General features: G+C 40.5%; 1 protein-coding gene across 1 annotated transcript; it reads right to left on the reverse strand.

The window, feature by feature from the left end:
- Positions 1-2,021: 2,021 nt before the first annotated feature.
- On the reverse strand, positions 2,022-23,922 carry C2H9orf152 (chromosome 2 C9orf152 homolog). The gene is made up of 4 exons (XM_038391345.2): positions 23,881-23,922; positions 19,978-20,068; positions 9,874-9,999; positions 2,022-2,659 (listed from the first exon to the last, which is right to left on the reverse strand). The coding sequence occupies exons 1-4, from the start codon at positions 23,920-23,922 to the stop codon at positions 2,082-2,084; spliced, it is 837 nt and encodes a 278-aa protein (XP_038247273.2). The 3' UTR covers positions 2,022-2,081.
- Between the last annotated feature and the right edge of the window lie 71 nt (positions 23,923-23,993).

Raw genomic sequence — 23,993 nt, forward strand, 5'->3', positions numbered from 1 at the left:
CAATGGAACAGATTTTTCCATCGATTTTCCATCCATTACAAGTCTCTAATTGTAATTTGCCCTTTCCTAAATTGCAAGGATGTCTACAAAGATTTAAATTTTAAAAAGAGTAAGTCTTGCTCTACATTTAAAATGTATGCTGGCATAGCTATGTCCTCCTCTCAGAGTATGCTGCATCTATATTTTCTGTGCCTTTTAATTATTACCTAATAAAAATAGATTGTCTTCAATTGATCATTGATTAAAATATCAATACATTAAAAAATAATAAATTACTGGAGATTGCTTGGCTTCTATTATGTGAGGCTGGCTAATTTATTGCCCAGTCCAACTACCATTGAAGTCATTGGTTATGCCACCTTTGAATTTAATTTAGCTGGATCAGGCTCTTAAACACTGATAACTGTGTGAGGTTTTTGCCCTCGGCTTTAACATCTGTGTTTACCATCCCTAACTGTAAACTGATTGGAGAACTAGGCCAAAAATCATCCCAAAGCACATTGCGCACTTAAGATGATCCTGTTAAAAGTTCGGAGCAACTGTGTAGTGTTCATTAATATTTATAGACCAGTTTTAATATAAAAGTGCTATCATATTATTATGGTTATTAGGAAACTATATTTCCTTGAAGTTTGTCTCATAAAGCAGGTGCCCCACTTACTCAGATCTTATTTTAAGATCTTGTCTAGAGAGGAAGTTGACAGGCAACTGGTATTCCCCTATAACTATGTCAGTCCGTGTGTGGACACTCTATTCCAGAATCAATGTGACTTTATTCTAGAATAATTATGGAATAAAGTTACATTTATTCCAGAATAGGGTGCCCATATGTGGGATTTATACTGGCATAGCTATAAAAGCTCTAAGATATATGAAATTAATAGTCAACTAAATAAGTACCGATCAATTTCCCTGTACAGATAAGTCCTTTAGTAGCTTTGGCTGTGTAACAAGTCAAATGAAAAGTTTACATCTCAGTACCAAATCTAATATTGAAGCACATAATAGCTTATTCTGGAAGGTGAAGAACGTTTTTAATAGCACAGAGTACCAAAGAATGAGACGTGAGAAATGGAAAGATGTTCTAAGTTTTCTAGTCCATCCCCTGGCCACTGTAAAATAATTCCCCATAGTGTTCAGTATTTTCTAGGGCTTTGCTCATTCCATCTCGGAATGACCCAAAAAATTGTTTCTTCACCATGTCCCTTGGAAATACATACTGTACATCTGATTTATCTTGTATGTTTATGTTCGCTAGCACCAATTCTTTCATTGAAAACCATATCACAACTTGAATAATTCATCTTACTATGGCAGCAACAACACAAGGCACAGATGTGTTTCTAATTCACAACTGGAAGAAACAATTAACAGCATGTGGGATTTATGAATAGGAAAAGCATTTGGATATTTGCTGTATTTAATGACATTAAGGACAGCAACAGAAATATGCTATGCTGGTTTTATTCACTGTTTTAGGATACACGCAGGAAAATCAATCATAAATAATCTGTGGAAGTAAATGAATAATAAAACCTCATGTTAACTAGAACATGTTAATCACCCTTGCTGCTGCTGTTCAAAAGCCTGCTTCATTTGTTGGTTGTTCAGACAGCTAATCGAATTATGCAGTACTGAAATTCAATCCAGGTGCTTCACCAGCAGTTTTTGTAAGTCCTAATCTTTGCTACAGCTTTTTCAAATGATTTGTGATCTCACTATGATAGAATTCTTGTCCCTCAAAAATCAGTAGTTTGTATTTAGAAGGAAAAAAAAAGGAATCAATGCAAAATGAGTTAACATTAGTTGTTCCTATATTTGAAGGTACAAAAATGGGTATGGATAATCCTGATGATGCTCTAGGTATAAAAATTCTTTATTGTCCAATACCCTTTATGACATTGCAACTCTTTTAACAGACTTTTCACTCTGTGAACTTCTAAAACATGTTGATTGGCCCATGCAAATTTTTACTATATAAAGTACTAACTTAGTAAGTAAATCAAAAGTACTTTGAAAAATTAGTTTACTGAAATTTTATTTTAAGTTTTAACTAAACTTTACACATTACTGAAATTTCTTTATGGTGAGACATATAATCCAAGTCTTTTTGCAGCTTCTGAGATCCTGGGTGTTTTTTTCTGAGGGAAAGGGTAATAGTTTAGTTTGCTGGATATGGGTATACATTTTGTGGATGAAATCTGTTGGTGTGTCCAAATTGCTGAAGAGACTGACTTTAAAGGAGGCTTCTGGCAGATGCCTGAAATGGAGTTGATATTCTCTTCAGTGGGACTGTTTAACATACTTGAATTTCCCAGTTCATTGAGTGATACTGTGGATTGTTCACTTGCAGTTAGTGGTTTTTCATATGGCAGCATGACATTTTCCTGCACAGTCAGTCTCTCATTGTCAAAACTAATCTGTTCATTCTTGCAATGGGCAAGATCACATAGAACCTTCTGACAATCAGCTTGTAGTAGACGGTGGATTCCCAGGTGTGTACGCCATGGTGAACTGTCTTGTACATTGCCATTGGAAGTTAACTCCAGTGTGACCTTTCTGACAGGAATGTGTTCTTTAAATTCTTTTGGTTTCCTTATTTTCTTATTTATTAAAATGGCATTGACCATTGATTCCCCAAGAACAGGCTGATCCTCACCTGTGAAGAAAAATGCATATTTCTACATTATTACATAGGCAAAAATTCAAGATCCAACTTCCATGCCGTAAACTCAACCTTAGGAGTCTAAGGGGTTAATGTGTCTGCACTTTTTCTCTGTGTTTAATTAGAGTGCAAGTTCCTTTAGTATGTGGGTGCAGAGGGGAAATGTTGTTTCTTAGCTACAAAGTCCTGAGTACCCAAGTGGTGCTCCATCAGTCAATCAAATAATAATGGAGACTTGTAAAGGAAATACTGACATTAGCATAAAACCCAATAATAAACTAGATGATCTTCAATTTTTAATCATCAATGAGCAAGAATTCCTATGATGAACATGGAATCTCTTCAGTTGAAGACAGATCTGTAGTCACAAAGATACAAAAGTTCTATTTGTTTGATGATTTTGATGTAACTATTCATACAAATTAAAAATATCATAACAAATGGACTAGTGTGTATGTGCTTTGCTGCCCCCTTCCGGATTGAACTGGAACTGCACAACTGTGTCATAGGCTTTATATTACCAAAAATGCATTCGTCTACATTAGGAAAAAAATATATTTTGACCATGTGTTGGTTGACAGGTCATAACTATCACATGGTAAACTTCTAGTGTAGACAAGGCAGTTGTAGTTTTAACATGTGTTAGCTGGTCAAGATAAACAGTTTACCTATGCCAAGGAAATTCCCATCTGTCCATTTAGGTCCAAATTCTGACGACTTTGTGTCATCTGAGTGGCACAAAGTGGCTGAAATGGAAAGAATCTGCCATCTTGTTTTTTTCTCTCACCTATGGATTTCCTTTTTTGCTGTTCCCTGACCCAAAGAAGGGGAGCTGAAAATAAATGCCTTCCACAGTCACCTAATACAGAAACATTGTTTGTTTTAAATCAGGTAGGTGGCAAGAAAGCAGCATCACATATATTGTGGCCTCAAGTTAATGAGACAGCTACATCCATTTTCTGCCCTGACTTTACTCCTGTACACCATCAAATTTAATGAGATTGCACAGGGGACAAAGTCAGGGAAGAATTTGACAGTGTTTATTTAAAGCAAAATGACGGGGTGTAGCTTCTGAACCAGGGACTGGGAATGAGTTCTCCTCACATGTCTGCTATTCACTGAGGCCAGGGGCCAGTCATTGAACATCAGTGCCTCCATTTTCTCATTTATAAAATAGAGAATAATATTTATTAGCTAATCTCATGGAAAGGTGTTGTGAGGATCCATTAATAAATATTTATTAAAGCATTATGTAAGTACTACTGTTAGTAACATACAAGATATAAGGAACAGAATTACTGCAAAAGCAAAGGCAGTATCAGTATACAGCAATCAAACTACTGAAAACCCATGATCTGCTATACATTTAAAATGACCAAGGAGTTGAGCCCTTAAAAACATATGGCTCCTACTGACATCTCTACAAGTTCTCATTAAATGTATTTTCAGTAGGTGTAAATGTTGTTTAACGTAGAAGTTGTGCAGTGTGCTTGTCTTATATTACTGTAATGATAAGCAGTAGGTGTGTCTGCTGAAGTAGGGAGTCTGAAGGTTATTCAAATGGCAATTTTGGGGACAGAAGAGTGTAGATTATATTTTGACAAAAAAGCATCCAAACAGTCATTTAAAATAGATCACAGCACTAGAGAGTGCAATGAGACCTTTCAGCCTTGGATTTGAAATCAAAGTAGTGTTGTTGAAAGAGAATAGGATTGTGTTTTTACAAATATTGTAATTGGTTTTCCTTTGGTGTAATGGTCTTTACAATGAAATACTTGAAGTTATGTCAGATCCACCTGTTTCACTGGTAGTACTCAAAACAACAAAACACCCTATTTTTTTCAAGATACTTCTTTTAAAAGTTCTTCTCTCTGAACATAAACAGAGAGAGTGTGTAAAGTTTTTTGCTTTGAAGATACACATGCCATACCACTTTCCCACATTCAGGATCTGCAGTAGTCCATAGAAGTGATCAGAACTGTGGAGGTTATACAGTAAGTTATATTAGCAGTTTATTACATACTCTCCAAAGTTCCAAGGTAAGTTCTTTATTTAAATCTTCTTGCACTGAATAGAACTTTTTTTCTATTTAACAAGTGCATATAATGGTTTTATTGCAAGTGTATTTATTGTTTAGGCCTTTTCACTTGCACTTTCATAATAAAGGAACTATGATTGCAGAGTCTTTACGTTTTTCATGGTTTCTGAGTGACACAGGTTAATCACGTTTCACAGAAGCTTTAGAAACCCTCTGAAGAAGCTTTCTGTAGGCATATGTTTACTGTATGTGACTGTCTCCTATTGTATACTTTGGGTGCCACTCTCAGTCTAATTCCCAGAGTAAGCAAAGCTTTCATTTCCCGGTCTATGATAAATAATGAATTTATTGGCCTATTCTTCCCCTGAGTGAAGATTTTCAAAGCCTGCCACCTCTTGTTCCTGAATATCAGAAGGAGACTGAAGTGTCACCGTGTGTGTCATGGGAAGGAACAGAAGGAAGTTACATTATCAGATGACTCCCCCATTTACTCACCAGTTGAAAGCCTGGGAGAACCAGTAAATCTAGAAAGTGTTCTAAAAGTCACCAGATAAGGGCTCGGGCCAACAGAGGTGGGATGTGACCATCTAGAGCCAAGACTCATCACAGAATGTCTTTCTGCCAGTCCCATCCCGATTAAACCAGGAGGAAGTTTTGGATGATCACAATTACTTTGTTATCATGGGAGGAGAGGCAGTCTCAAATATAATCATTGAAATAAAAGGCTGGAAGAGACCTTGAAAGGTCATCTAGTCCATACCCCAGGCTGAGGCAAGACCAAGTAAACCAAGATCATCCCTGACAGGTGTTTGTCCAACTTGTTCTTAAAAACCTCAAATGATGGGGATTGCACAACCTCCCTTGGTAACCTATTCCAGTACTTAATTGCCCTTATAGCTAGAAAGTTTTTCCTAATATCTAACTTAAATCTACCTTCTTGCAGATTAAGCCCATTTTTTCTTGACCTCTCTTCAGTGGACATGGAGAATAACTGATCGCTGTCCTCTTTATAACAGCCCTTAACATATTTGAAAACTGTTACCAAGTCCCCAATCAGTCTTCTTTTCTTAAGACTAGATATGCCCAGTTTTTTTAACCTTTCCTTATAGGTCAGGTTTTCTAAACCTTTTATTATTTTTGTTGCTCTTCTCTGGACTCTCTCTCGTTTGTCCACATCTTTCCTAAAATGTGTCGCCCAAAACTGGACATAGTAGTCCAGCTGAGACCGCTCCAGCGCTGAGTAGAGCGGGACAGTTGAGTCTGTTATAGGAGTGGGTGGGTGAGGTTCTGTGGCCTGTGATGTGCAGAGCTGAGGATAGATGATCACAATCGTCCCTTCTGGCCTTAAAGTCTATGAGACAATTACCTCTCATGTCTTACATACAACACTCTTGTTAATACACTCCAGAAGGATATTAGCCTTTCTGCAACAGCAATACATCATTGGTTCATATTCTGTTTGTGATCCATTATAGCCCCCAGATGCTTTGGAGCAATCCTACTGCCAACCCAGTTATTCTCCATTTTGTGGTTCTGCATTTGATTTGTCCTTCCTTTTTAAGTGAAGTACTTCACACTTATCTGTATTGAATTTTATCTTGTTGATTTCAGATCAATTTTCCAATTATTCAAAGTCCTTTTGAATTTTAATCCTGCCCTCCAAAGGGCTAGTAACTTCGCACAGCTTGGTGTTATCTGCACATTTTATAAACATACTCTGCTCCATTATCAAAGTCATTAATGAAAATATTGAATAGTACTAGATAGACAGACAGACCCCTCTGGGACCCCTCTAGATATGCCCTCCTGCTTTGACAGAATACCATTGATAACTATTCTCTGACTGTGGTTTTTCAACCAGTTGTGCACCTACGTGATAATCTCAGCTAGACATTTCCCTAATTTTTCTTATGAGTGTGTCGTAGAACAAATAGGCAGGATCCATACAATTTAGGGATTTATTGGTCAACACAAAAGACCTTAGGCTGGGATTTTCAAAGTGTCATAAGGGAGTTAAGTGCCCAACTTCCACTGAACTACAGTGGGATTTGGGAGCCTAACTCTTGTATGGTCCTTTGAAAATCCCACACTTAAACTTCACCTGGAAATCATCTGATAGCCATGGAGATCGCCTGTAGGTATACTTTGCTGACGGTGCAAAACACTGCTTGCTAAGTGGGTTGCCTCCTTTTGCTCTAGCAGCAGTGTTTTGGTGGTTGGAATATGTAACCTTATGGAGAGTAGCAGAACCCATCCTCAAGGTAGCAAAGGTGTGGATAATTGTGGAAAGGCCCACATTTGAAAAAGAATGCAGCCATCTTTCCATGCACGGATGGAAATTACTGCTACCTGAGTAACCTGAATACTCATAAGCAGTTGGGTATTCAATAAGCTCCCCAGTTTGTTAACCCTAAAAACATGGAACCAGAACCTCAGCCCTGCCAAAATCCATGCAGCAAAGGGAATTTAAACGTGTCTCAAGCAGTAATACTAACCTTCCTAATAGCACTATATATACGTCAAACAAGAAAGCTTAATATGGGTGTGTGCCTTTGTATAGTGTCTAGTACCTGATTGGTACATCTGGGAACTACTGTAACATAAATATTAAATAAAAGCATACTACCCTGCTGGACAGTGCTCTTAGATAGAAGAATAGTTATCCAATGTTACCGCCTGGGATCTCTCAGAGAAAAAGGAACAGAGCCACCTGTGTAGCCATCCTCTGTAATATAAATTTGCTGCCCTCCCAAAAGTTATTCCATCAACAGTTTCATGTGTCTGAATGATTGTGTTTTGGTGTGCTGGCCAAATTTTAACTCATATAATTACATTCAATTTATTTGCAGTCTTTCTGGAATTTCATTTGGATACAGTGCATTTCACTTCCTCTCCTAAACTGAAGTGAAGAAACAGATTGACAGAGCCAGAAGAGTACCCAGAAGTCACCTACTACAGGACAGGCCCAACAAAGAAAACAACAGAACGCCACTAGCCATCACCTTCAGCCCCCAACTAAAACCTCTCCAACGCATCATCAAGGATCTACAACCTATCCTGAAGGACGAGCAATCACTCTCTCAGATCTTGGGAGACAGACCAGTCCTTGCTTACAGACAGCCCCCCAATCTGAAGCAAATACTCACCAGCAACCACACACCACACAACAGAACCACTAAGCCAGGAACCTATCCTTGCAACAAAGCCCGTTGCCAACTCTGTCCACATATCTATTCAGGGGATACCATCATAGGGCCTAATCACATCAGCCACACTATCAGAGGCTCGTTCACCTGCGCATCTACCAATGTGATATATGCCATCATGTGCCAGCAATGCCCCTCTGCCATGTACATTGGCCAAACTGGACAGTCTCTACGTAAAAGAATGAATGGACACAAATCAGACGTCAAGAATTATAACATTCAAAAACCAGTTGGAGAACACTTCAATCTCTCTGGTCACTCGATCACAGACCTAAGAGTGGCTATACTTCAACAAAAAAGCTTGAAAAACAGACTCCAACGAGAGACTGCTGAATTGGAATTAATTTGCAAACTGGATACAATTAACTTAGGCTTGAATAGAGACTGGGAATGGATGAGTCATTACACAAAGTAAAACTATTTCCCCATGGTATTTCTCCCTCCCACCCCACCCCCCACTGTTCCTCTGATATTCTTGTTAACTGCTGGAATTAGCCTACCTTGCTTGTCACCATGAAAGGTTTTCCTCCTTTCCCCCCCCTGCTGTTGGTGATGGCTTATCTTAAGTGATCACTCTCCTTACAGTGTGTATGATAAACCCATTGTTTCATGTTCTCTGTGTGTGTGTATATAAATCTCTCCTCTGTTTTTTCCACCAAATGCATCCGATGAAGTGAGCTGTAGCTCACGAAAGCTTATGCTCTAATAAATTTGTTAGTCTCTAAGGTGCCACAAGTACTCCTTTTCTTTCTCCTAAACTGTTTTGTATTGTTGGATAAACTGGTTCTTCTGTATGTATATACTTTTCCTCTTCATGGGGTTAATTAATATTTATGTTTCAATGCCCTTGGATGAAAGGAGATATAGAACTGCATCTATTACATATTATTATTTAATTTTTAATTTTTTCAGCACTTCTACATCCAGCCAGAATCCAGAACTGCAGAAAAATGCACAGGAAAATGTAAAGTAAGAAATAGGCTAAATTATTTTGACACACACCAAATTTGGTTTGGACTCAGGTTTGCGGCTTCTTAGTTTATCAGATTTATTTTACTCACCTCTGAAACAAACACCAAACTCTGTTAAATCACATTAATTCTAATCATGTTGCAACTATTTAACTAAAGAAACTTAAATTACTTTGTTTAGTTTCATGGCTCTTCAGATCATCTTAGAAAGAAAAGAGAAGCAAAGCAATATAATATTTGTAAACAGTATTCTAATATAAACTTCAAAAATTTTGCTAATATTGTTTATACCAAAACCTGTCTGATATGGCAGCAAAGTGTCACATGTCATTTGTTTTCCTGTGGGCACATATTCAAAATAATATACAGCGAAACCACTTCCACCAGGCACATCTCTGTCTGAAGCTAGCACATTAAAGTTATGCCGGTGATTTCCAGTATAATTTAGCTCATTTTAAACTAAAGCCTAACTTCTGCTAGGCATTTGATTTTTGCTGCTGCCTTGGTTAGTCTTTTAGGACAGGCTTCATGGAACAGGTTAAAACAGGAAGAACAAAAGGTGCAAGACAGTATTGTTAGGTTAACCATATGGAAGCATTAAGGAAAGCAGAAATCTGACAAGAGTTATATGCTGCAAAGATTATCATCAATTAACACTAAGTAATTAGTACCGATGAAAATTAACATTTGTGATATCAAGAATTGCATGCAACTTACATAACACTGTATCTTAAAATACATAAAATCACCTCAAACAAACATTAAAAAGTGTTTCACTGCTTCCTCTTCTAATATATTTGTTAACCATTAGACTACTTTTCAGTGGAATTAACAAAGAAACAAAGACATCAGCAACATGAAAGCAGTCCACTTTGTGCTTTCCTTGCAAGCTGTGCATAAGCATTCAAAAGTATCTTAAGTTAATGAAGATCTAAAGGAGTTCCCTTTACCCCTCTACATTTGTCAGGTTTGGCCTATGAATCTGAAGCATACCTGTTTTAAACACAATAATGTGTGTTTGCAGCTTTTGCTTCTGTTTTATACAGTCATACTGCTCCTCAAGAAAGCTTACGTCCATCTTGGTTGGCTGCCTGTCACAGTCTGAATCCTGTTGCTCTGCTGTATGAGTCATTGAGAAAATACCACAGATATATTTGTAAGTTTGCACCATCTGTTTCCACACGGAAGACAATAGGCAGAAGCAAGAGACGTCCTTCATTATGTTTGCAAAGAAGAAAATCAAATTAGCAACATTTAAAATGTTCCTAAGCGAAGTAATAACTTTTTGGTACGTATAGCAGCCCCTTTCACTGCCTGGTGCATTCAGAGTTGTAGATTTCGATCAACTTGTTTTAAGATACATTCAGTGTGTACTGAACTTCAGAAAACATTTAATGACAAGAATTGTTCAATTGAATATAATGTTTACTTAAGGTTGAGCAATTGAATCTTTGCCAAAAAACTCAGTGAAGTACAAAACACCATTGAACAAAACAGTCAGGTGAACAAAGGATTGGATGATATTGGTTTATGTAGTAATCTTAAATTTTAAAGGAACACCATCATGTTGATCTGTCATGAGAGTGGTTCCATCCAGACTTTACATTCAGGATTATTCTATGCATTTTCCACTCAGCCCTCCTAATCTAATTGTTGCAGCTTTGCCAAATACCTTTAAAAAGTAGGTAAGATTCACAATGAAGAAACTTGTGCACATCAATCTCCTTTCAGTGTGTGTGCACCTGGGACTGTAAACTGTGAACCATAGGGGCTGTATGCTCCAGTAGATAAGGTTTAGGCTTGGGAGTCAAGAGTTGGAAATTCTGGAATCTGGTCTTGGTTCTACCTCATTTAATTTTCCTGCCTTTCAGTTATTCTGTGTGTAAAATGGGGAGAAATTTTACCTGCTCTCCTTTGTAAAACATTCTGAGATCTATGAAACAGCCTTTCCAGGGGAGCAGTGGGGGCAAAACACCTAACTGGCTTCAAGACTGAGCTTGATAAGTTTATGGAGGGGATGGTATGATGAGACTGCCTACAAGGGCATGTAGAGGATGTGCGGCTGCTAGCAGCAAATATCCGGTGATGGGACACAAGATGGGGAGGGCTCTGAGTCACTACAGAGAATTTTTTCCCAGGTCTTGCCCGCATTCTCAGGATCTAACTGATTGCCATATTTGGGGTTAGGAAGGAATTTTCCCTTGGGTCAGATTGGGAGAGACTGGGGTATTTTCACCTTCCTCTGCAGCATGGGGCCTGGTTCACTTGCAGATTTAAACTAGTGTAAATGTTGGATTCTCTGTAACTTGAAGTCTTTAAATCATGATTTGAGGACTTCAGTAACTCAGCCAGAGGTTAGGAGTCGATTATAGGAGTGGGTGGGTGAGCTTCTGTGGCCTGCAATGTGCAGGAGGTCAGACTAGATATGATGGTCCCTTCTGACCTTAAAGATTATAAGTCTATCGATGAAATGTGTTAGAAGTGTGAAGTATTAGTAAGGCTTTTGCACAGTTCCTACATGACATTCTTATAAGCAAACTAGGAAAATATGGTCTAGATGAAATTACTATAAAGTGGGTGCACAATTGCTTGAAAGACTATACTGAAAGAGGAGTTATTAAAGGTTCACTGTCAAACAGGAGGACATATCTTGTGGGGTCTCACAGGGGTCCTTCCAAGGGCTGATACTATACCTAGGATCCTTTCTAGGCCTGGTACTATTTTCATTAATGACTTGGATTATGGAATGGAGAATATCCTTATAAAATCTGTGGATGATACCAAGTTGGGAGGGTTCACTTTATAGAACAGGATTAAAATTCAAAATGACTGTGACACCTTAGGGATTTGGTCTATATTCAATAAATGAAGTTCAGTAAAGATAAGTGCAAAGTATCTCACTCAAGAAGCACAAATACAAAATGGGGAATAATTGGCTAAGTGGTAGTACTGCTGAAAAGGGTGTAGGATTTATAGTGGATCGCAAATTGAACATGAGCCAGCAATGTGATGCAGTTGCAGAAATTCTAATATTTTAGTGTGTATTAACAGGAGTGTTGTATGTAAGACACGAGAGGTAACTGTCCCACTCTCCTCAGCGCTGGTGAGGCCTCTGCTGGAGTAATGTGTTGAGTTCTGGGCCACACACTTTAGGAAAGATGTGGACAAATTGCAGAGAGTCAAGAGAAGAGCAACAAAAATAATAAAAGGTTTAGAAAACCTGACCTATGAGGAAAGGTTAAAAAAACTGGGCACATTTAGTCTTAAGAAAAGAAGACAGATTGGGGACATGATAACAGTCTTCAAATATGTTAAGGGCTGTTATAAAGAGGACAGTGAACAATTGTTCTCCATGTCCACTGAAGAGAGGTCAAGAAGCAATGGGCTTAACCTGCAGGAATGTAGATTTAGATTAGATATTCAGAAAAACTTTCTAACTGTTAGGGTACTTAAGTTTTGGGAAAGGCTTCCAAGGGAAGCTGTGGAATACCCATCTGTCAAGGTTCCTTCCCCACTCTGAACTCTAAGGTACAGATGTGGGGACCTGCATGAAAGACCCCCTAAGCTTATTCTTACCAGCCTAGGTTAAAAACTTCAAGGTACAAACTTTGCCTTGTCCTTGAACGCTATGCTGCCAGCACCAAGCGTATTAAACAAAGAATAGGGAAAGAGCCCACTTGGAGATGTCTTCCTCCCCAAAATATCCCCCCAAGCCCTACACCCCCTTTCCTGGGGAAGGATTGATAAAAATCCTCACCAATTTGCATAGGTGAACACAGACCAAAACCCTTGGATCTTAAGAATAATGAAAAAGCAATCATGTTCTTAAAAGAAGAATTTTAATTAAAGAAAAAGTAAAAGAATCACCTCTATAAAATCAGGATGGTAAATACCTTACAGGGTAATCAGATTCAAAACATAGAGAATCCCTCTAGGCAAAACCTTAAGTTACAAAAAGACACAAAAACAGGAATATACATTCCATTAAGCACAGCTTATTTACCAGCCATTTAAACAAAAGAAAATCTAACGCGTTTCTAGCTAGATTGCTTACTAACTTTTTACAGGAGTTCTGAAGAGCATTCCTGATCTGTTCCCGGCAAAAGCATCTCACAGACAGACAGACTGACCCTTTGTTTTCCTTCCACCCCCTCCAGCTTTGAAAGTAACTTGTCTCCTCATTGGTCATTTTGTTCAGGTGCTAGCGAGGTTATCCTAGCTTCTTATCCCTTTACAGGTGAAAGGGTTTTGCCTCTGGCCAGGAGGGATTTTATAGTTTTGTATACAGAAAGGTGGTTACCCTTCCCTTTATATTTATGACACCATCATTGGAGGTTTTTAAGAATGGGTTGGAGAAACACCTGCCAGAGATGATTAAGTTTACTTGGTCCTACTTGAGCACAGGGGTCTGGACTTGATCACTTCTCGAGGTCCCTTCCAGCACTACATTTCTATGATTCTATGTTTTCTGTTAACGTGAGTCTTATAAAAAGTTATTTCCTTTGGTATCCCAGCCCTCGCAAAGACCTTCATGAGTTCGTTTAATACTGTAGGTGTGTTCACGGTGCACAGTGGGATGGCTTTGGGATATCATGTGGCTTACTCTACTATCACCAGTATATAACAGAATCCCAATGCATTCTTCTCAAAGGTCCCAATAAATACACCCCTACCCATTCGAAGGGTACACCCACCACCATGAGTGGAATCAGGGGGGCCTTAGACATCCCTTTGGGTCCTGCCAACTGGCATTCAGGACATGAGGCTTAGAAATTGTGCACTTCTCGGTGGATGTCCAGCTAGAAGAACCTACATGCCACCCTCTCCAGCAGCTTTTCTCTCCCCAAGTGCTGGCACACAGCACCAAGTGGGCTAGGTGTAGTAGCCTCTGGCAGAATTTTTTTGGTACCTGCAGTTGGTGCCATTTTTCCTGGGTTTGTGTGTCTCTCATCCCTCAGTGTAGCCATTCATTGCAGAGCTCGAAGTGGGGCCACTGCTTTGCCTATTGGGTTTTACCCTGTTCCCCCTCCAGGACAGCTACCTGCTCCCAAGTGCAGCTCAGAGTCTTTTCCTCCCTTTGTTCCTGCATGAAGTCTTCCTCTAACGGTAGCCAATCATGGGTTGCTTCCTTGGATGTCCTCGGGCTAGTGGGCTGTTGGGCCAGTGTTCCTGGCTGGCCTGAGGGATCCCTGGCAGAACTTTTCACCTTGTCCTGTCCCATAAGCCCCCTCGTTCTTGGGTTTGGGTTGCCTCTGCCGGGGTTTTTTGTTCCACTGCTGTAGGAGTTCTCCAAACTATCTCCAATCTCGTCCCAATATTACTGGGTAGGGCAGGGTGGTCACTAAGCTGACTCAGCAAATCTCAGTGTGGCCCTCTACTTTAAGTTGCACTTTTGTCATGAGGTAGGACTGCATATCCCTGTGGATGTGTTAGAGTTAGATGGGGGCCCCTGGCTTGTCAGGGAACTCCACCAGGCTTGTCTGGACGATGGTCTGGCTACATCCAGAGTCCACCAGGCCCCTCACTGTGATGCCATTGACATGTACTGGCAGCAGCATATTAGTTGTGCCCCATTTCTGGGCTTGGGTATCTGCCATCCATGCTTGCCCGTAATTGCAATTCATAAAGGGGCACTCCTGCCTGAAATGCCCCTCCTGTCCATACTCAAAGAAATTGCCCTTTGGGGCCAGTATTATTTGGCCCACCTCTGGGGCAGTGGGTCCTCATTGTGGGGCATATCCCCCTCTTCAAGGGCCCCGATCCCGCTCCCATTCCACATTTGTGATGAGGTTGCTCCCTGCATCCGGGGGCTCCCCAAAGGGTAACAGCCAGTTTAGCTGTCCTTGGTCTTCCCTCCTTGCCCAGCCCACATTGGTAATCTATCTCCAAGAACAACCGGTACTTGATGCTTTGGAGGAAAGTGAGCTCCTCCTCCCATAATGCACTTGGCCAATTTTGCAATGCTGCTCTGAGTTGTGCGGGAAATCGGTGTCCTTCTCCACACCCTCAGGCTATCCATTTATACAATGAAGCATGAGATTTGATTGACCTAATAGTTTTAGCTGGCATTAGATACAAACATTATTAATGGTCATAAAGTTATCCAGCCCTTTCCAAACACCAGTATTTGACTCATTGACCACCTGTGAACGTGTATTGCACAACTTGACTATATGCTGCATAAACAATGGTCTTGACAGCATCCCTTGAAAATTAAATTTAGGTTTTACTCTAACAGATGTGCATCTACCTATTAAATAAAAAGGCATTTAAAGTATATTAAAGTCTATATGAGGCAATAATGTCTGGTAGCAGAAACTTTACAGTCTAAATAGAAAAACACAAATAAGGAAGAGAAATAGAGGCACAGCGACTTAGTGCTCAAAGTCACACAGTAGGTCAGTAGCCGAACTGGGAATAGAACCCAACTTTCCTGACTTTCAGGCTTGTGTGCTATCCAGTGGAATATGCTGCTCTAAAGTACACTAATGACTAGGGGGTCTGATTAAAACTCCAGAGGTAGGAATATAGATTATTTTTGGAAACACTAATACGTAACTAGCGTGTGATCCATGAACCCAGCTACAGGTCTAACCTAGAGAAGTTAATACAGCAAATGGATTTAATTGTGCTTCTGATGTTCAGTAAACTGATACAATTAATCCTTTGAAATGGAACACCTGCAGCTTCTGTTCCCACCAAAGTTCAATGTGAGAGAGTAAAAATAGAAGGATCTGCTTTGTACTCATGCCTTCCTTATGTATTAATGGTAAAAAAAAAATCTGTTTTCTCACTGACATACAGACACTACTGGAATTGCTTATCTTTGGTCAGAAAGGCAGCATACAGGCTCCTTTTTGGCATTGTCACCATTTGTGCTTTGTAAATCAGCTAGCAGGTGACACTTCTGAAAGAAGAGCAGCTAATACCCTCCTTGTAGGTCTAATTCTCATAATTTCTTTAGATTCACTCTGAATTCCCATCATTGTGTCCTCCCTGAAGAATGCAGGAGGTGGCACTATGGGAGTGGTGTGGCTGTTTTTGTTTTTTTTTTTGTCTTAATGCTAGAAACTTACAGGCCCAGGATTTGGCCCATATATTGCAAGGACCATCTTTTTGTTCTGTGTTTATACAGCAGCTAGCACAGGGGCAAACCTTTTGGCCCGAAGGCCACATCCGAGTAAGGCAATTTTATGGCGGGCCATGAATGCTCATGAAATTGGGGGTTGGGATGCAGGGGTTGAGGGCTCTGGCTGGGAGTGCAGGCTCTGGGATGGGGGTGGGGATGAAGGGTTGGGGGTGCAGGAGGGTGCTCCGGGCTGGGACTGAGGGGTTCGGAGGACAGGAAGGGGATCAGGGCTGGGGCAGGAGGTTGGAGCATGGGAGGGGGGTGAGGGGTGCAAGCTCTGGGTCAAGCAGCTCTTACAAGCAGTGGCATGTCCCCCCTCCAGCTCCTATACAGCGGCATGGCCAGGCGGCTCTGTGTGCTGCCATGTCCACAGGCACCACCCCTGCAGCTCCCATTGACTGTGGTTCCCAGCCAATGGGAGCTGCAGGAGTGGCGCTTGGGGCAGGGGCAGCATGCAGAGCTCCCTGACTGCCCCTATGCGTAGGAGCTGGAGGGGGGACATGCCTTTGCTTCTGGGAGCCACGCAGCGTGGGGCAAGCCCCCGACTCTGCTCCCTGGCAGGAGCTTGAGGGCTGGATTAAAACGCCTGGAGGGCCAGATGCGGCCCCCGGGCCGTAGTTTTCCCACCCCGACCTAGCATAATGGAGTCCTGGTCCAAGGTACTTTGGTAATACAAATAATAAATAGTAATAAATAATATTAATAACAAACACATTCTTTGCACTGGTACACATATTTTTGCACAGATGTAGGTTTTGAGACATTATTATTTAGTAGAGTATCTGTGCAAGCTTGTCTCAATTAACAAACTGTCAAAATGTCTGATCTGAGTGACTATTTGATTATGGATTGAAATTTGAAGTGCAATATTCTCTTTAAAGTCTGTTTTATATCACAGGGCAGAAGCAATTTTTCATTTCCTGGAGGTAAAAAATTATGGGGTGCTTCAAAATGCAAAGGCACTGGCTTTTGCCAGAGGTAGACATTTACTTTCCTTGACCTTGTTTGCAGAGCCTCTCATCAGGAGAATCTATGTAATTTTATCTAGTAAAAATAATTTGCTATCTAAAAGTCCATTAATTGATTAATTGAATTTTTCTGGGAATCTCTAGGCAATAATTATTGTTGACTTAACAGAAGAAAAAAACAATGTTCCTAATGGTTAATTACATATGTGTGTCACCAGTATCATTATGTTTGTCTGCAGACCTGGCACAAAATGATGTTTAGACTCAATGATACGCATGATTGTACAGTGGTGTACATGGTTATTTGCATTGTTTATATGGGTAGTGTTGGAAGTATACTCCACATAGTTTGATTGGGGTACAGAAATAGGTTCCAAATATCTTGCAATTTTTTAATTAGCATTAGGAAGCAGAATCAAGGGTATTATCATAATCCTCTGCCTTCCTATAATTTTCCTTTTTATACAACCTTGAAAGGTTAAAAGCAGACTATTAAACACATGCTAGAGAACTCAAATAAAGGTAAAACACACAAAGAGAAGAAAGAAACAGGATGTCTACTATAGTCTCATTAATTGTACACATTTTGGGTTCCAGAAAATACTGGCAGTCAATACTAATTGCTTACTTCCTTTTTCATGAGATATTTGATAAGAGGATGCAGATTTCTGTGGCTTACAAATGCATTTTTAACTCTGAGTCCTAGTTAAGGCATGATAGTTACTAGCGATTTAGCAATGGTTAGAACACAAGGCTCGCCTTCAGGACTCCTGATTCTATTTCAGCTGGCCCCACTTGGGGATCATGGCACCTGTGCTGCGAGTTTCCAGAATCTTCCAATGGGGTCACTCAGACCTTCCCCCATCTCCTCTCATAAAGGATTTGAGGATATGTAAGGGGAAGTGACCCCAACCATCCTTCAGTTCCTTCTAAGTGTTAAGGTGTAATGGGATCCCTGGGGTACAACCTGGAACTGTAGGACCACTATGCTCCCTTAACTCTTCAGCCTGGGTTGTCTCGCACAATACTGTGCCAGTGACAAACAGCAAAACCCCACCAGGCGTTGTGATCACTCAGCCATCTGCATGTGGAGCCCCACACCCAGCTAAATTGCATGAATGCTCCCTGAGCCTCTCATGTATCACAGAGAGAGAGAGGCACCAGCCAGTCATCCTAGCTCCCAGAAATATACCATCTTACACTGCTCAAGACTCCCTTGGACAGTGGAAGCTCATTAGTTTGCCACTTCTTCAAAGGAAAGTGAACACACACCAGCCTTTGTAATCTGAGCTGAGATCCCACAAGCACTTCAACCAAAACTACACTGTTTTAGGTGCAGTAACTCCTCCCTTAACATCATCCCGGTTAATGTTGTTACATTACTGATTAATTAGAGAACATGCTTCTTTAAAGTTGTGTAATGCTCCCTTATAATGTTGTTTGTCAGCCCCCTGCTTTGTCCAGTGCTTGCAGGAAGAGCAGCCTGTTGGAGCTAGCTGGTGGGGGCTTGGAACCAGGATAGACCGGCAACCCTCCATCAACTCCCCGCTCCCCCAAATTCCTTGTGTGGCAGCTGCCAAGCAGGCTATCAGTTGCAGGGCAGTTCAGCTGTTCCTCCCCCTACTGCCGTGTGCTGTTCCTGCCCTCTGCCTTGGAGCTGCTGCTGGGAGTCTCCTGCTTACAATGCAGAGGGAAGAGGGGTGCTGATGTCAGGGTGTCCCCCTCCCCCCGCTTCTGTACCTTATTTCCACAGAGCAGTAGGGGGGACAGGACAGGGCTCAGGACAGAGGGAGCTTGCTGGCAGCAGCTGCTGTCTCAACTTGCTGATCTACTTAAAAAGGCAATGTACTTAGAGTGCGGTCAGCATACTTAAAGGGGCAATGCGCATCTCACACACACACAATGCGTGTCTCTGTCTGTCTCACACACACACAATGCGTGTCTGTCTCTCACTCTCTGCCATGCTGTGTCTCCTCCCTCCATTTGTGCTGCTTTGTAGAGTGTAAGGCTACATTAACAACGTGTTAACCCTACAAGGCTCAGCCAAGTGCTAGTTCATCATTTAGCAGTAGGCATTCCCTGGGAAATATCCCACCCTCTTAGTCCACCACCTCAACCAAGCTTCACAATCATCATTGCTGTGTACAGTATTAAATTGTTTGTTTAAAACTTATACTGAAATGTATATATAAATAATTTTTAAAAAGGCTTTTGTCTGAACCTAACCCCTCCCCACCCCCTATTTACATTAATTCTTATGGGGAAATTGGATTCGCTTAACATCGTTTCACTTAAAGTAGCATTTTTCATGAACATAACTACAATGTTAAGCGAGGAATTACTGTAAATAAAACAGATTTATCAACTATAGAAAGATAGATTTTAGGTGATTAAAAGTGGTAGGCAGAAAGGTCAGAGATAGTTGCCAAAGAAAATAAAACGTAAGCACAGAGTCTAAATCGTAAACCTTATTAGACGAGGCAGTACTTGGATCTAGCAGTTTTTCTCACCCCACTGGATGTTGCAGGTATGTTATTGCTCTTAATACACTGGTTTTCCCTTTAACTCTGGGACCAGTTTCCTCAGTTCAAGTCTTTGTCTTCCCACTGTTATTGTTGCTATCCAGCGTAGATGGTGGGAGGAGAAAGGTAAAAGAATGATGCCACTGTTCCCTATTTTATATCCTCAGTCCATGTGCCTGGAAAATACTAACCCAGACATGTCCTGGTGGGCTTTGCTGTGTCACATAGCTGAGCAATCCCCCTCTGTGTTTTGCTTGTACATCCCTCTTACAGCATTGTAAATCCCTTGTTTACAACTCCCCTGCTGATTAATGGTTGCTTAATACCTTCCTGGGTCCTGGGAGTGGATTACCTCTACCTTCTTCACCAGTGTTGTCACTGGTGAACTAGCAGTAGAGACTATCAAACTTACAACATATTTTAGTGACAAAATCTGATGACTTCATACCAGGGGTTGAAAGTAATTTAAAGGACTTACCAGTACGCAGGGTGGCTGGGCTCCTGGGCAAGATGTGAGGGATGATTCTGGGCCCCTGGAAGGAGCGGGCCCTCAGGCAGAAGGGGCGGGACTTGGGCAGACATACTTATCTGCCTCAGTTTCCCCATCTGCAAACTAGTGAGGATAACACATACTGCTCAGAGATGTTGAGTTTAATGTATTGTTTGTAAAATGCTTTGAGATCCTTGCATGAAATGTGGTATGGAAGTGCAAAGCTTTGCTATTATTCACATCCGATGGTTGTTTGAATAGGAATGAGTTTGTCTTTGATAGCTTTTAATCGATACAAATACATTTATCTTCAAGTGGAATTTGATAAAAATAAAGTGTAGAGCGAGAGATCTGGTTAATCTGTTGTTAACAATAGTTAATCTTAGTTCTATTTTTATCTAGATCACAGCTTTATGTTGCTGAGCTATTGTCCTCTGAGCACAAGGACGCAAATTATGTCAGTTTTCACTACAAGGACAAAGGTGTCAGATGTAGAAAGCAGTCTTAAAAAAAACTTGCTGTCTGAAACCAGTTAGGGCACTCTTCTCCCAAGATCTTCTTAAGTGTCAAGGTAGTGATAATGGGTAAAGTCAATGTGGGCAGAGAAAGTGCCTTTGGAGGTGTTCCAAAAAAACTCTTAAAGGGTTGGAAAAATTCACCAGTCTCAAATACCTATCCTTCCTTTCCCTTTTGCACAGAAACCTCATGAGGAATTTGCACAGGACTCCATATAAAAGTATTGGGATTTATAAAATCGAAGGTTAAAAAAAGAAATTCATGGAGTCCTGGTCTATGACTAGGCCTCTTAAGTGCTACAGTAATACACATAATAATAATAATTAATAAAATAATAAAAAACATCAATAGAAATTCTTGTATCATTTCTGATACCATTGACCCTTTTGACTATGGATTAAACTAACATAATATGAGAAAAAAGTGTTGTTTTGACAAAAAGCTAAATGGCTTCTTAGTTGCATGCTCTTAATTATATAGCCATCTGGGTGTATTTCAATGTGTTAATCAGTTGAAACCCTATGTTTTTAAATAAAAAAAGACATTCAATATAACACATTAGGGTCCCAATTTAACTTCCATTGAAGTCAATAGAAAATTTTCCATTGACTGAAGTGGGAGTTGGATGAGACCGGCTGGGATTTTTTCTGTGTTTGCATATGCTAATTTTACACTCTCTGTTCCATTGACTTCAGTTGGATTACTCCACAACAGTGTGGTCATCAGCACTAGTTTGGTTTTGGCAGCTTTTTGATATGGACATATTATGAGGATGGAAAACCATTGGACTACAAAGCATATTTGCCATGGACTGCTATTACAAGGCCAGCAATTAAAGTGTCACAAAAAGCTTTGGTGGTGTGGTATCATCATCAATGATGGACATACACTGAATATCCAGCCAGACCACCTTAATGACCTAGCTAGACATTGAACGTGGCGGTGCTCAATCTGCAAGGATGATATGTCTCTTTGGGATTTGCCATGATGATGATGGATGAAAGGTTCACATATATTGAAATGTAGTCCCATTTTTTTAAAAAAAGGCAATTCTGTAGCTCTTACCTAATATATGTTATTGTGGTGCTTCATGTATCAGTGTTTAGTAAACATTAACTGTTACACTAGACTGAAAGTGAATAATCTTCAGAAGCTCATTTTTTGAAAAAAAAATTCAGTAGGTAGATATTATGCTTACATTTAGATGTTTAAGTGACAATATTAGTATTATGTTACTCAGAGCATAACATTGTAAACATCTCCCACTTAATTAGCAGTGCTGCACATGACTGCTGGCCATTTGGCAAGTAGTAAAGACTTTATCTGATCCAGCTCAGTAACTTTAGGACATTTTTGCAGAGAACAATTGAAAGACCTATTACATTCGGGCGGGGGGGATGGATAACTGTACTAACTCTCAGACTCTCACTAAGCACTGAATTCCGTGAGGTTCTAAATGCCCTCATCTGCCATTAAGCCAAATCCTCAGCTAGTGTAAATTGGCATAGCAAGGCTGAAGTCAATGTAGCTACACTGATTTACACCAGTGGAGGATCTAGCCCATTTATTCTCCAGTGGATGGTGAGGATGTTCAGCACATCACAGGAGACAGCTAACACCTTGCAGGATTAGGCCCTAAAATAGTAAAAGTTGTATGCCCATTAGTGGCAGTATATAATGCTTACTACATGGTGAAAATGGCAGAAGTGGTAGCACACAAACAGCACCATATCTTGGCTAATTCATAGTGAGTAACATTGGTGTTAGCTTCAAAGCAGGACAGATTATTTCGGAGAGGGAAGCATTACTGAAATGGAAGAAGAGAAAAATATGTGCAAAAGTGTTACAGAAAATAGAGCCATGATGCAACTCACTTTTCCATGGGGAAGTGAAGTTGTTAAGCACAGATCTTAAAAACAAATCATGATTATATCAGTGGGAAAAAAGCAACTGCGTTCATTTTTTGGCAGGTGTAGGATGCTTGGACGATACAAAAGTATGTTTGCAGTGTTGTTGTATCCATGTTGGACCAACTTCTGTTAGTGAAAGAGCCCAGCTCTGTGTAAACTTGAAAGCTTGTCTCTTTCACCAGCAGAAGCTGGTCCAATAAAAGATATTACCTCACCCACCTTGTCTCTCTAATATAGAAGTACGGCAGTTGAGCTTGGACCACTGATATTTCTTTTTTTTTTAAAGGAATTTGTCTGATTCCCTTTTCACTTGACCAATATAGGTCAGAAGTAATTTTTACAAAGCTAGTGAAGTTTCTGCTTTGGGGTAAAACTGGTGTGAGATCAGAATTGGATCTTAGGAATCTGAAATGAGGCAGAGGACCAAATAAGAGCCAATCCTATTTCTGTGATACTTGGAGATTGCAAGTAGGAAATGTGCAATATAATTTGAGTTCAGCATGTTTTGGCTGACTAGTTTGCACTCAAATAGTGGATGAATCTCAGCATCATTTGGGTTGGAAAGGATTTTCAGTCCATGTATCTTGGTAATAATAATAATATAATAATATCTAGCTCTAATGTAGCCCTCTTCATCAGTAGAACTCAAAGTCCTTTAAAAGGAGGATGTTTACTAATGGGGAAAATAATTAATTTATCATTTCTAAATCATCCCTGACAGATGGAAGTCAAGTTTAACTGTGAATATTTTCACTGATGACAATTCCACTACTTTCCTTGCTTGCTTGCTCCATAACCTAACTGCCTTTATAGGATCAAATTCAGGCATTACCATGGTTTATGAGGGTCCAGCATAAGCCCTAGCAAAGGCCCCACAAAAAGAAAACTTTGCCAGGGGAATGCACTGACAGCTAGTGTACTCCAACAGTGGGGCATTGCTTTCTGGAAAGCATTTGTGTCCAGGGTGGCTGGGAGATGCACTAATTCAGCAAAGCCCTTGACCTTTGGTAGCCTTCTCTGGTGGAGCTCCAGTGGAGCCCTAGATATAAAGGCTAAAGGCTTCGCCACCCCAGAGCAGCAGCAGTAACATTGTGTACTCTCCTTTAGGGCAAATTCCCCTCTCACTCAATAGGGCTTGGTAGAATAAGGCTGCATGAATCTCCTGTTTCACTACTGGTGAATCTGGCCCATATAACTTTCTTTAACACTCCCTACAGCAGCTTCTTTCCATTACCTTTTATCCAGACCTTGTTGCCAAAAGAATGTAAGCAGGGTCTGAATGAGCTCTTCCCTGACATCTAGTGATGAGCTGCGGGAGAAGATTTCAGGAACCGACCCCATTTGCATAAGACATGCCTAGTTGCACAACATGATGGAGCTGCTTTGCCCAAATGATCACTTTTGACTGGTGTTGGATTGCAAGTCACTTTGTTATTGGGGGGCAGGGGTAATAAAGTGTTGTTACCTTTGTTGTGCGAATAATGGGCAGCAGAATGGTGTTTGTCATGCCAGGATTGAGGGACTCACCCTCAACTGAACTGCACTCACTAAACTGAGGGCAGGAGTGCCAAAGGCCGA

Source organism: Dermochelys coriacea, chromosome 2 (assembly GCF_009764565.3).
Source record: "Dermochelys coriacea isolate rDerCor1 chromosome 2, rDerCor1.pri.v4, whole genome shotgun sequence".
In the NCBI taxonomy this organism is placed as follows: domain Eukaryota; kingdom Metazoa; phylum Chordata; order Testudines; family Dermochelyidae; genus Dermochelys; species Dermochelys coriacea.